We start from the raw sequence: 14404 nt of genomic DNA, 5'->3' as shown, positions 1-14404 counted from the left end.
CTGAAACCTAAAGTTGTGTGTTTAGGACTGTGCGGTTGGTAAGGAAGCTCAGGGCATGAAGTCCTCTAGGATCCTTTTCTGAAAACATCTCAAACCCTGTGGAAGAGAATAGATAAAGACCCTCTTGGGGTGGCAAAACCACCCAAGCCCCCTGTATCTCCTCCACAATAGATTGTGTCAGGGTTTCCTGTTAATCCTCTGTGATGAAGGATGAGCGTTTCTCTTTTTCTGAGGGTGGGGGGGTGAAGACTTTGGGAGCAGGGTGCACAGAGGACTTGTGGACCAGCTACGTTGTTGTGGTTTGGCAGTGGCTCAAAGATGGGCAGTGTTGGAGAAGCACAAGGGGGAAGGAGAGGAATAGATTGGTGGTGGAGTGCAAGTAGAGGACAGACATAGTCCGATGTATGTGGATTAGAGCATAGCCCCACTTTCAAGTCGGCATTTTCGGGGTGGTAACCCGATCTCTGGGCTCTAGCACTTGTGAGCCCAGTGGGAAAGGCTTCCTGACAGATATCCCGTCCATTCTCAGCCCAAGTGTTTTTCCAAGGCTCCCTCTCTGCCTTTGATCTGGCCTCCTCATCAGCCACACAGGGTCACAAGCTACCATGTTGGCCGAGATAGGAGAGGGCTAACCCTGGGACCGCTTATAGAAACAGGAAGCTCCAACCTGTTGGTCGAATTATCCACAATATAAACATGTCTTGGTTTGACATTTAAAATGAGATGAAGATTTTAGATTGTCAGTCGCAACAACTTTTTTTATCCATACTAATGTGGTGATAATATATTTATTTGGTAGAAGTGGCAGTTGTCTTTTTTTTTTGTTTTAGTTCTCTTGTCTAAAATTGATTCCTGTTGTAATTTTCTTTTATTTTCTGCAAGACTTTGTATTCAGTGTATGAAGAAAGAAATAGTACAAAGAAAATTCAATAATATATCTTTTATTTCCACTCACTTTTTTTTAAGATAAAACATTGCTTCTTGCCTCTTCAGCTTAGTTGATGCAGTGTGTTTCGTCAAAAAGCTGGGGGCGCTCTAACTTCACTTTAGGGCAGTGTGTGTGCGTGTGCTTGTGTGTGTTCAAGCTTGTCTCCTTGTCCAGACACCTTAGCGTCAGGGCAAAAGTGTTGGAGCTCTGAAATGAGGGCCAGACAGACAGAAGTGGGATGAATGAATTGGTTTGCAGGGGATGATAAAGAAGGAGGGAGTGTGTGTGTGTTGGGGTGGGGGGAGAGATGCATCTTGCTTTAGAATGAAAAGATGATGTGCCTGCAAAGCAGTTTTAAAGCTGGGTTTTCCCTTTTTTTGCACACGTTATGCACCTTGGGTTAGATTCTGCCTGCTGCACCACACGGGTGTTGGAGTTGCTGCAGACGGGGATATAACCACATTCTAAAATTATTAATATAGCTGCTTTACGTATTTGTGCATTTGTGGAGACGATCTATTTTTGATGTTCTGGGTAATGAATGAATGCCACCTGTTTGGTGTCCCTAACGTGTTTTTTTTTTTTTTTTTTTTTTCATTTTGTTTTGTTTAGTTGAATCAAAGTAAATCTTGGATTTCATCACCTGCGGCTACGGTTGAAGGCACGTCGGAGTTTATCAATGCCAAATCCACTTTTTGTGTTATTTATTCTGCTGTCGGGATGTTAAGAAAACAGTCTGTGGTGCCTGCAGTAACAAGCACAATACCCTCTGTGTCATTTTTTTTTTCTCCACCCTCAGGGAAATTCTCCTTTCAGGCGGGCGATGATTGTAATAGTGGTTTATAAAAAAAACTGCATAGAGGATTTTAGAAAAAAACCTGCAGATCTGCTAATGACAATAAAATGTATGGCAGAGATCCAGTCTGGTTGAAAACATGGGAAGAGTCCCGAGTGTCTACCATGCCTCTCTCACCCCTTAACGAGAATGGCATGCATAGTCCCCCCCCCAACTCCCACCCCTCTTCACTCACTGTAACCATACTGTGTCCCACCATTCACTCCCCCTGCCCCGAACTGGCTTCAAAGCGGCAAATAACAACAACAACTGAAGGGGGTGGGAGGTTGTTGGGGGGTGACTGAGGATGAATGAATGTTGCCATCCATCCTCCCCCCTCTTTCCGTCTTGCTCTCTCTCTACCTCTTCTGCCCCCCCCTCTACGTTTTCCTTCATCCCTGATAGCCTACTTTCTTGTATGTCCTCCTCTGCCGCACACCCGTGTTATGACTGTGGATGGTGTGTATTACACACATAGCTGTTAGCGCTGCTCCTCCGCTGGGAGGCCCATATAAAGGACTGTCATTTGCAAAGGTCAAGAGTGAGCCCTGCACGCAAGTGTTGTCCCGACACTTGGTCTGGAAAAATAAAAACGGCCTGCTCGCCCATCAGTGTCCTGTGTCTGTCTGGCTGTAGTGGCCATGTGTACTCGGGCCGGTGTCTTAGATGTCCTCGTTTTTTTTGTTTTTTTTATGTCTTCGTCTCTTCTTTCCTCTGTTGTCAGGAAGGCACATCCAGCAAGGAAACATCTGTTTGCTTTTTGTTGTGTTCTCTGGGATTGCCTTTGGTTCTTATGAAGTTGTTTGGATTCGTTAGCTTCGTTTCCACAGTGAGAACTAAATGCAACCAATTTAAGCTATTCAACACATGTGACATCGTCCTTGAATGTGTGAAAGAAATTCCTAAGAAAGATTCAACTTTTTATCGATTGATGCACATCATGTTGTTTATTGGAAATGTTGTCATCTTTATTCAGAAAACTCTAGATCTATGGAACTGTTATGAGTAAAGCTTTGTTTTTATAGTCTGACCAACTGATTTTATTTTTCTTTCTAAAGTCTGTTGAAACATATTTGTGTAAACTTTTTTTATTTTAACATACTGTACGCAGCAAACACTGACAGAAAAAGTTAATTTTTGGGGAATAGGGTAGTAGTTTGTATTAAAACAATTAATAAAGAGACATCAAAGTGTATCCATATAAATGACTGGTTAATTGGTTAACTATGTGGATACGTTAGTCAGTCAACTCAGCCAGCTTACCAAATTACCAACCAGACAACTAACTAATCATTAATCCAACTAACTGACCAAGCACCACCCACCCAGACAGAAGGTCAGTTAAGGACTCAATCCAACCCTTATGGTTGGGTTAGATCTGCTGGTCATCACCCTGCCAACCTGTCAGCCAATCACCAAACCACATTAATATAAGAGTTCATGTAAGGAATAGCAGAAACACTTTGACTTACCTATAGCCTCTCAGAGCCAATCAAGCAAACCTAGTGTTTGTTGCATCACTTTTAAAACCATGCGATAACAAATTGTTTACCAACATTTCTGTTTCTCCTTCTCATTGTGCCTTATTATTGTTATTGTTCATATTCAAAGGTAATTTGCGATCACATATCTTCTGATGTGGCTTTTTAGTTTAATGCCAACTCCCACAACTCATGGTATAAAATCATACTCATCCAGAAAATATGGGTTGATATTTTGATTAGTTTGGATGAGGTTTGCCAAACATCTGTATAAACTTACTATTAGTGAATGATTCTAATTGTCTGAAGTGCTTTGTCTTTTTTAATAGGAGGTCTTCTGTGGTTTCCAGCAGTATTGGTAGATGTCGTGCTTCAACAGAGACAGGGAAAACATAGTCCACACAATCTGGGAGCTTGTTAGGAGTTCCTCAGTTTGGAACATGCTGTCATCAAGCCTCTGCCTATATTCCTGTCCTGTGGTGTCTCGACTCCAGCCACAGAGTATGAGAGTGAAACATGAACTAGACTGCTGCTCTGGTGATTGTGGTTTCCCTCTAACCCACATTTATTACCTCTAAAAATACAGAGCGGTTTTCTCTAAAAGAGCCTGTCCAACTGCAGCCAATGAATTTTCACAATGATGGATGGCAATTAATTGACTTCATGTGAACCTTGTTTCTAAAGTTCTTAAGTTGATTTACTTTGGAAATATTTGTGGAATAATGTACGTTAGCCGCTTTTGTATTGACAGACTTGAGTTCCCAAGACTCCGCCATGATTGAAAGACATCAGTGGCGGTAGCCAAGAGACATGTAACGACAGCGCTCATGCCATCTGTGTCTTTCTTTTTTAGGTAGTAGGTTCTCCTTTGTTGAAGCATTGCCATGTCTTAATAAAATCAGCGTCTACTTGATATCTGGTTCGTTGCCAGCAAGCTCAGTTATATCACCCATTAAATGTCTTGGAACCCAAGAGCTCATTTTTCTTTTGTCAGCCATGCATCAGTTTCATTCAGAATATAAGGGAGTAGAAAACACTTTGCTTTTGGCCTTAAACAATATGATTCTCATTTTCATTTAGTCCAGCGAATAAGCTTCCACAACAGTGAGGTAATGTCTCAGCAGGTCTTTCAGGGAAGTACGGGTGAAACAAATCCACAAGAGGCAGCTAATCAATAATGTCTAGGGATGGCAGACTTTTTATATGTGGAGTTGTTTTAGCTGCATGGTTGTCCCTTCTTTATTGCACTCTCTTGCTCTTACAAGGGTTTGATAATAGCTTCAGTAAAGGCACTTGATTTTCAGTTATGCTAAATCATTTACTTTTGGCAATGCATATTTAATTTCTTTTGATTTCACATAATAGAATAACAAAATATTGCACACGTTGTTAAATGAAAGGAAATTATATGTTTTTTTCCACATTTAATATATTTTTGATTAAAAAAAATAAAAGTATGAGAACTGTGGCTTCCCCTTTTAATCAGTTTTGACTTTTGAAGCAAATTCAACTACATATTTAGACACAGAAATGTTTTATTCCTTGCCAAATGCTTCATATTCAATTAATTTGATTATGAACATGATATTTTAAGTCCTTCATCAGATTCTCAATAATGTTTAGGCTCATGAAACAAAAAAAAACTTCAGTTTAAATGTTTCTATTTTAGCCCTGGCCAACACTTTTGGGTTGTTCTGCGGAGATGTTAAACCTCTATTTCAAGTGTTTTTCAGTCTCTAACATTTTTTTTCTTTTAGCACTACCTTGTATTTAGCTCTATCTGTTTTCCCATCAACTCTGACCAGGTTCTCAGGAGCTGCTAAGAAAAGCATTGCCACAGCAGGAGGCTTACACCACATTTAATGGTGGGGATTGTTTCTTCAAGCTTTACGGGTAGGGTAATATTTCCGTTCCACTTAGTGTGTTTTCAACGTAGGCTATTTTTGGTCCCATCTGAGCGGAGCACCTTCTTCCACCCATTTTGCCGTTTCCCCTACATGGCTTGTTGGCAAACTGCAAAGAGGACATTTTATTTGTCCCAAAATGAGAGGTATGAGCTGGGGATCTCTGCACCTCCTCTATTGTTAAAATGGATCTCTTGACTGCTTCTCTGATAAAGCCTCTCCTTACCTAGCATATCAGCTTGGTGGACTGCCATGTCTCGGCAGGTTTGCAATAGTGGTATTCTCTTTTAATTTTGATGTGGATGATTTAAGAATACTCCACGAGATGTTCAAAGCTTCTGAAAGTTTTTTTGACTGAATTAAAATCTATTGGTGGTTGTGAAAGGACAAAAAAAAAATCTGAAAGCTTCAGGGGTTTGTGTACTTTTTCAAGGCAGTGTACACGTTGCATATAATCTCAGCTGTTTGTCTGGATGACTTGGAGATTTATGGGGGTAGTTACGGGGCAGACTGATTTGAGCGCTCTGTCTCGGTGACACAGCACACTGCCTCTCAAATCATCAACTGTGGGGGTGACGGGGCAGGGGCAAGCCTTGAGGTAAGCAAAAGCCTTTCGACATATTTATTTTTCCCCTTTGAGGCTTTTGAGCAGCTCTCCTCGTCAATCTTGTGCTGTCAAAGAAGGCCAGAGGTGGGAGCTGCCATCTCTTTCTCTCACAGGGGCCACTGTGTTCATGAGGACCCCAGGGTCAGGCCCTGGAAGCTCCTTTAGTTACTGTTGTGAAATCCTCTCTGTTTCCTCCCACGCAGCCAGTAAGGCCGCAACCTTCTTTGTTGCCTTTGTTGTGATTTACACTCGAAGGAGGGTGGATAAATAAGTCGTATAGCTTACTATACGCCTACCACCCTTTTCCACATTAATGTCAACTTTTGGCTCACAGAATTGACATCAGAGAAGTTGATTTAATCTTCCACAGAAGCCTGTAACATGTAGCTGCAAGGAAAGGGGGTGACACTAAGAGGTGAGCAACCAACAGAGTAGAAGGACCTAATTAAACCAAGTTTGTACATGTGCTCGCCCATCTGACATGCGTGTGTTTCTGATCTTACCCGTTTTCTGGAACAGGAGAATGTTTCCTGTTTAAGCAGACGCGTGGGTTCACGGAGGAGTCGGGGGGTCGGGTTCCTCCGCCGACGTCTGGTTCTGCTGAAGCAGATTCCCCACATCCCCATCAAACAGCAGCCCTGAAAACTGACCCTGGTGGGTGCTGATATTTTGGGGGGTATGATGAAGAACCGAGGGTTGGAACACGGTTGCTGTTGATCTGTTGCCGCCTTCTGCATGCCACATTTATCTGAAATCGAGATTGTGCATTTTCCAAAATATCATACTGATCAAACACAGTAAAGATGTGCATGCTAAGTTGTTTATTTTTTATTTTTTGATATTTGCCTAATTTCTAGTCACTACTGGTCATAAACAGGAGCCCCTATGTGGCCCTGGAGACGGATGGACAGATGTTAGCAAATTTATGGTAGAATTATCCTTAATAAATAGAGCTACACAAGTACCATCACATCAGCTTTTACGTGCACAGAAGTTCACGTGCCCTTATGGGTTTTTCTTCTTGTTACAGTCTTTGGTAGAACAGGGTCATCTGCTGACATGAGCAGTAAAAAACCCGTGTTGATGTTCCACCTGAAATGTGATATACAAGATGGATGGGGTGCTGTGTGTGTGTGTGCTCTGCCTTGTCCAGACCGGTTCCTGTCTTGCTAATAAAAGAGATCTCTCTTTAGTTTTGGATACTGATCTCTTCACACACAAGTTTAAGGATCTCATTCACGGTTCTCACTGCGTTTGCTCCCTAATGTCTCACAGCAGGGGACTCTGTCCCAGGCCGTGATTCATGGAGTGACAGGGTCTGCCCTCAGTGACCGTAATGGTCCAGTCAGACAGGGTGCAGCATGCAGATGAAAACGTCTTGGGTCACCACTTAGCTACATCTGTCTTAATGGTTGGTTTGTTCTTGTGTATATATCACCAGGTTATAATAATTTGTACAAATTAAGTACATATTTTTCATTATGACTTTTACTGAACTTTTAATTTAACTGCCCTTGACAAAATTTTCAAGTTTATAACACATTTCAGCAACAAGGCAGTTCAAAGTGCTTTACACCATAGAAACATAATAACCAATTATGACACAAGTCATAAACAGACACAAAATAAATGGAATTTTGTAAAATTCTATTATCTAGCAAATATACACTAAATATTTTGATTAATGCCCCGGTTATTATTAATCAAAACCAGGTGAGTTTTAAGATTTTATTTAAATGAACTCAGTGTTTTGGCTGTTTTTCAGTTTTCTGGAAGTTTTGATCCAGATTTGAGGAGCATAAAAACTGGAATCTGTTTTTCTGTTTTTGGTTCTGACTCTGGAGAGGTAGAATAGACTTGAACCAAAATACTTGAGTGGTCTTCAAGGTTGATGTAACGACAACAGCCCTATAATGTATTTTTGTGCTAATCCATTTGGAGATTTATAAAATAATACAAATATTTTCTCCCAAGTCTATTCTCTGAGCTGCAGGGAGTTCAGAGAAGGACTTTATAATTGGGGTGATGTGCTATATCTTCCTAGTTTTAGTGAGATTGTGGATCAGCTGCGGCTGTCTGATTCATTTTTTGAGGAAAACTTGTGAATAAACATAAGAACGAGTTTCTCTAGATCTTTTTGGGACATTAGTCCTCTAACCCTAGAAATGTACTTCAGGTGATACGACGACTTTGCAGTTGTCTTTAAACATCTCTGAAGGTTCATGTCTGAGTTCATCATTGCACCCAGATTTCTGATCAGTAGCTTTGAGTTATAATTACTGATGCTGTGCACTGACTCGTGATTGTTCCTCTTTTATGATTAGGGTAGTTATACTAACTGAAGCTTAGTGTTGGTAGTTACTTATTGCATAAATAACCACATACAGCTTAAGCAAATACACAAATATACACAACAGCTCTTTGAAGCCCCTCACTTTGAAACCCTTTTTATTTGTACAGTTGCTATTATGCACAAATAAAGACCTGTCCAACTTCTTCTGCATTACAACTCATTCTAAAATTATCTAAAATATGACAACTTATAAATCTAGTTTTTGATTAAGGTTAAATTAAGGGGCCAGAGTTATGTGTCAGTCTTAGTTTTGTTGGGGAAGGGATCTGAAAAAGGCCTGGGAGTGGAGGGGGCCAGAGATACAACAGTTAGCAACCAGAGAAACAAAACATACCAGAACCTGTTCCTGATTCACTGTCAGCTGCTCCTCATTGTACTGGAAGTTCTTCAAATATCCCCCCTTTCATTTCTCTTTTGAAGAACTTTCTGATTAAGCAGAAATCAGTGCTACTCATTTTTCCAGTCATTGATGCTTATTAGTTCTTCATCATAGTTAATTCATTAATAACTTACAATTAACTCATGTCAGAATTGGTACTATTGGTAGATTATGAAACCTCCCAAAAGGGAGCTACGACTTGATAGCTATGTTTTTTGTAGCCAGAAAAGTATCGCACAAATCACCCAGCACCAAAAAGTACGAAATGGTAAAGAGGTGAGACTGACAGTATTTATTCCTCTCATTAAGACCAGCACCTCCCTATCTCCTCAGTGTGTACGGAATGCTTCACATTCTTTGATTTCTGTACTTTATTTCAGTGTTTTCGGGCACTGTGCTGTAAAGGACCCCCACCACCTAGACCAGAATATGATGTGGTGTGCATCGGCCTGACAGGAGCTGGGAAGACCAGCCTGCTCTCGCGGCTCTGCGGTGAGAGCACTGACAACATCGTTCCTACAACAGGTATGTGCTAAGTGCACATCACAGTGCACCGATGGAATATAAAGATTGTCTTGTTTGGGTGGGGAGATGCTTGTAGGAAATGTATTTCCCTTTTAACAGACGAGGGAGCTTTCCACAAAGGGAAAGAACGTTCCCAGTGTTTGTTCCAGGAGAGTATGCTAGGATGTCACCAGCCCAAGTTTTGTTTCTTTCTTCCAGTCACCTTGGAGGCTGGTGTTGTATGTGCATCTAGGAGGACAGGAGGATCTTGTCTTGGTACACATAATTTTCCTGGTAGTGAACGTCGCTTTCCTTATATGCATTGCAGTCCCTTAGGAACAACGACGTTCCCTCCCACCTCCCTGTGTCTTTGACAGCAGCCACGTTGAGCTGTTGCAGAAGTCCCATCTTAAATTTAGTCTGTCCCATTGAAGTTAAACATAAAGCAGCTCCCAAATGTGCAGCTTATAACCATAAGTCTCTGCTTTTCTGGGGGTTTGAACCTTTGTGCCTCCTGCTTGGTACCCCGCACCAGATCAAGTATGGTAATTATCTACCTTAGCGAAGAGACATTTCAGTGAACGTTTCTCAAAGAAGAGTTAGCTGTCGTTGCCTCCTGCATCTGCCAACGTTTACAAGAGCAGAAACATGAAGACAGAAATCTCCTGTGGCTTTGCTCACTTTTCACTCAAATATTTCTCTCTGTTGCAATTTGCTCTGAAATGAAACTTGGCAATAAATTTAGCTTTGTAGAAAATCATAGTCTTCGATTTCCTGCATCTCTGCCTCCATGTGTTTGAGTTGTTTTGAAAAGTCAAGTTAAATCTATTTCTTGTCTAAGTTTCTTCACTGGGCTCTTCTGTTTCCCATTCACACCCACAAAGAAGGACCACATAACTCAGAGAAATGCTTTAGATATTAACTCTGTTCTTCAATAAACCCAACATAATGCTTTTCTGCTTGGCGTTTCATCTCTCTTTCTTCTCTGGACCACCAAAAATGGGGTTCTTGTTTATGACTCAGATATGTTTTTTTTTTGTTTTTTTTGTCTGAGTGTAGATTTTAGAAAAATCTACACTCAGCCTTCTCAGCCAATTTGATTATGTAGTGAGTTTCTATTATTAGTATTATTTATTTGTAAATAATGTAGCAAAATTTTTATGTAGAAAATCTTAAACGACCTTTTCTGTTACATGTTTCCTGTTTCCAGGTTTCAGCATCAAGGCAGTGCCATTTCCAAATGCCATCTTAAATGTAAAAGAACTTGGAGGTAAGGAACACATTCTCCTTAAGAGCCTTTAAAGTAAGGATGTACGATAATTATCAACCCAATATCAAGAAATTATGACATCATTCCTACCTGTTCAATATCATAACGAATAGCAATGATGACATGTTCGGTGGTGTGGGTGATTTTGTATTTTTTTAAATGAAGGGCTCCCACTCCTCTAGATTTCCTCTGAAATCTGCTCGGAGTTTAAGTAGCGTCAATATAATTGCAGAAAATACATTTCTGACTGGAAATAAATCATTTTAAAAGACCCTCATGTCAGAAAACAACTTGGTCATAAGTTTTTAAAAACATAACAAGTACCCCGCGGTGTTACACACAAACAACATAAATATAAACATTAAAAGGTCAGAATGACTCCCAAACTGGGAATTCCCAGCAGCATGTGAATGCAGTCCAGCTTGCCAGTAAACAGAAAACATAAAGGCTGTATAGTTTAAGGTTTTGGAGGAAGACAATATGCTGGCTTTGTGTATCAAATGCAGAAAGAAAGTTCCATGAGGAGAAAAACAGCACACCACTTAACGCATCATATTTCATCAGTCACTTTAAACACAACCATCGCTTTGACAGAGTATTCAAAGCGTTTGAGAAGGCTTGCAATGCTAAAGACGGTAGCATTAAGCCAGTCTTCTAGAATCCATCAGGACTCAAATCCATTGGCAAAAACGTTTGATGAAACAAGGAAATTTGCACAGGAGGACACAAGCGATTGAGGATCTCATAATGCTTATCTAGCCTGTGGTCAGGACGACAGCCTCTCTTGCTTCGTCAGTACTGCAGTCAGTCTGGCACTCACACCATATCTTCACCAATAGTCAGAGTAGAGGAGACCCATTCGACTCTGTTCACATTGCAAATAAATTGCACATTTTTAACTCTTAAGGAAAGCTATCGATTAATGGTTGCCAGTCACCGTGGCAGCCCTTGCTACTCTAACTGAGGGGGGGGGCTGTGCTTTTATTGTGCAACTTCTATGATGAAGTTGTACCAAGCTGTAATGCTCCAACCAATACGAAAATTCAACCAATACGAAAAGCACTGTTGGACAGAAGGAGGCTAGTAGTGAGACGGTTTTAAGCAAACATATTGCCAAACTAAAAGAATTGCATAAGAATGTCATAATTCAGATTTTCTTTTTCTAAAAAAGTTAAAATAAATAAATTAATTAATTAATTGTGACCACTAATGCACATGCAAGCTTGTCTGTAGCTTTGGTAGAAATTGAAGACCCACCTTCTGAACAGGCATGTGTGCACATGCATCCCACCTTGTTAGGGTTTTCTGAAGTGGTTGTACAATCTGCACGCTGTTATTCCTGGAAATGTACAGCTTTCACAGAAACTGTTTAACAAGCGGAGATGCAGGTTCAAATACACGACCAAAACAAATGCAGTTTTTCAAGGAAGCCTGAAGAAAGTTCGGTCTCTCTGAAAAGCACCACAGCTGGAAGATAAATTAGATTAGTTAGTTTGGTTCAGAGTTTTAAAAAAAATAGTGTTTTTTTCACTGTATGACAGGTGCAGTGGATATTTATATAAGACTCAACTTGAACTAGCCTCCTGAATAGAAAGGGTGAAACTCAGACTCGCATATACACAAAGAGGCACTGCAGGGACCACCAACAAGGATGCTACCAAATTTGGACAGAGCACATTAGGCGGTTTTCAAAAGGAGTTTTACTGGATTGAGTTGAGCCTAGTCTGGTGGTGGTAACATTATTGTGGTTGGCAAAACACTCATTCCACGGATGACAGTTCTGATTTAGAGATGATGGTATAGGCTGCCACCACAGCAAAGAAAGATGAAATCGGTTCTCTTTTTCTGTTTGCCAGCCCCCTGCTGAATATCCACGGTTCTGCTCCTCCTCATGTAAATAACACAGAGCACAGAAATTTCGGGGATTTATGGTGCTGTGTGTGCATTGGAGAGAGTAGAAGCAAGCACATGATGCACATGAGTATGACAGCTTAACTGGCTACTGTTTATTTGGAGCTGACTGCTGGGTTTAGTTTCAGTGTGAAGATAAATGTTGACATCTTTTGCACACACTTCTTTTTCCGTTTGTACGTGACGTAAATGTGAAGTGGAGAGTGTTGGCGCTGTTGCATAACGTTCAAAAAGTTTTCACAATGAACTCCTCAGGCTGTTTTCTGACTAAACGGACGTGTTTTTGTACATTTTGATGCTCAACTCTCGGTGTACTACAATGTTCTTGTAAAGCAAGCGAGATGGCAGGTTAATTTTATGCTGTTTTGCATTTCAGCAAGTATAGGAACAAGAAGTTCATACTGAAGTATTCCTCAATGTGTTTTTTTTTTTTTTCCTGACCCACTTTGAGAAAAGAAGGGTGGAAGGGTTTCCGAGGTACGGAAAAACAGAGTTTTAAAAGCAGTGTTTTTTATTTTTTTTTATTTTGTCACACCTATTCTACATATGTTTTTGTTTTAGATAGAATAAAATAGTGGACACAATCTAAAAGCACTACAAGTTAATGGCTGGCATTGCACCCGTGATCCGTGACATAAAGTCTCTAACCGGGCTCTACATCTGTTTTGATTTGTCTTGGAGTTTTTAGACTCTTCATAGCTTCTATGATGGCAAATCCAATCTAATCCGATGTTTGAAAGACTATTGAAATACTCTGTTTAAGATCTTTGATCCACATTAGCTTTGCAAAGAACCATTTGTTTACATATACGTGGGAACCCAGATATGGTGTGCCAGCGTGCATGTTTTAAAGTGAGAACGTATTGAAAGCATCATAACAGAAATGTGTATTTTGCTCTAATATAGTTACCCATTTATACCCATAGGTAACGGTCCAACAATAAGAAACGGATATAAATTGCTTACTAAATCAAAATGAATTTATTATACCATAAAAAATTTCACAATGTGAATATTTTACACAACTTCAACATAAAAGCTTAACATTCTTTCTTCACATCTTCACTTAAGATGGATTTAAAATATATTTGTCATAAGAATCAAACAATATTTTGAGAAATCAATCTCAATTAAGAGTTTGTGGGTCAAATATAAACGTGTACATCGCAGAAGAAGAGCAGCTAGGGAGGCATGGACGTATTAACATTTCATAGTGTTGACGCTCCTGAAACTAACAGGTCCAAAAGAAATGGCTGCCATGGAGGTCAGAAATCTTTGATCAGAGCAGCTATACTCCTTATTAACTGCTCTAACTGGACACATGTACATATGCTAAAATATTAAGCAGAAATTATTTGGTTATTTGTTTATTATTATATTTTACATAGATTATAATGGTAGTACTGGTGATTTTAAAATACCAGGGCTAAATAAATGTACGTAATTGAAAGGTGGAAGTCTTTATTTTTCTCAGTGTAAGGTTGTGTGCTTATGTATTTTAATGCTATATGCATTCTGTGAACATTTGTACTCGTAGAAGACATTTGGATTTTTCAAAAATGTTGATCTTGATCTAAGAAAATTTTTTGAACAATGTACAGCTGCCATGTATCTTTCATTGTGTTTATTTCATGAAAATTTAATTTGATTGTTTCATTAGCTTCACGCTGAGAATTTGAATCTGCTGATCTTTTGTCCCACAAGCATTTGTTACTCTGCTGGTGTCAGGTATAAGGATTAGGTGGGAAGGGCACCTCTGGTGTGAGTGTGTGTGTGTGTGTGTGTGTGGGGATAGTGATATGACGTCAAGTCTAGACGGGCAATTTCACAGTGTGCATTCATGTCACGCAGTGACAGCTGATAACGTGGTCCTAATAATCACAACTCACTGCTGTTGTTCTTTAGTGCTGTGGCTGTGGTTGGGAGTTGCGCTCTGGGATTTAAGGAGGATTGATTTGTTTAAATAAACCCCACAATATTTGCACCTGGTTGTTTAAGAAAACATTTGTAGGTAGAACAAAATAGCTTTGCCATGTCATTTTAAGCCTGTTATTTGATTTTATTTTTGGATGAACACATGCATGTCTGATGTCAGTGAAGAATGCATTCAGGGCTGGTGAAGCATACGGAGTCGGAATATGTTAAGACTTAACTTGCCACTGCAAATCTAACCACAAAGAACACAGGAAGAGACGAGGAGGATGCAGTGAGATGACAGACGATCCATCAGCT

The 14404-nt window shown here is 40.0% G+C and overlaps 1 protein-coding gene across 3 annotated transcripts in view; it reads left to right on the top strand.

The window, feature by feature from the left end:
- Window positions 1-14404, top strand: part of arl15a (ADP-ribosylation factor-like 15a) — a 113672-nt gene that overhangs the window by 34936 nt on the left and 64332 nt on the right. For all 3 annotated transcript variants that reach the window (XM_008418092.3, XM_008418094.2, XM_008418093.3), the window contains exons 2-3: window positions 8868-9012; window positions 10202-10261. In XM_008418092.3, the coding sequence (XP_008416314.1) occupies window positions 8868-9012; window positions 10202-10261 (205 nt within the window). The remainder of the gene's footprint in view (window positions 1-8867; window positions 9013-10201; window positions 10262-14404) is intronic.

The sequence above is a fragment of the Poecilia reticulata genome, chromosome 9, assembly GCF_904066995.2.
Source record: "Poecilia reticulata chromosome 9, P_reticulata-male-v2, whole genome shotgun sequence".
Classification (NCBI taxonomy): Eukaryota; Metazoa; Chordata; class Actinopteri; order Cyprinodontiformes; family Poeciliidae; genus Poecilia; species Poecilia reticulata.
Note: the sequence above shows the minus strand (reverse complement) of the source record. Positions and strands in the feature narration are given on the sequence as shown.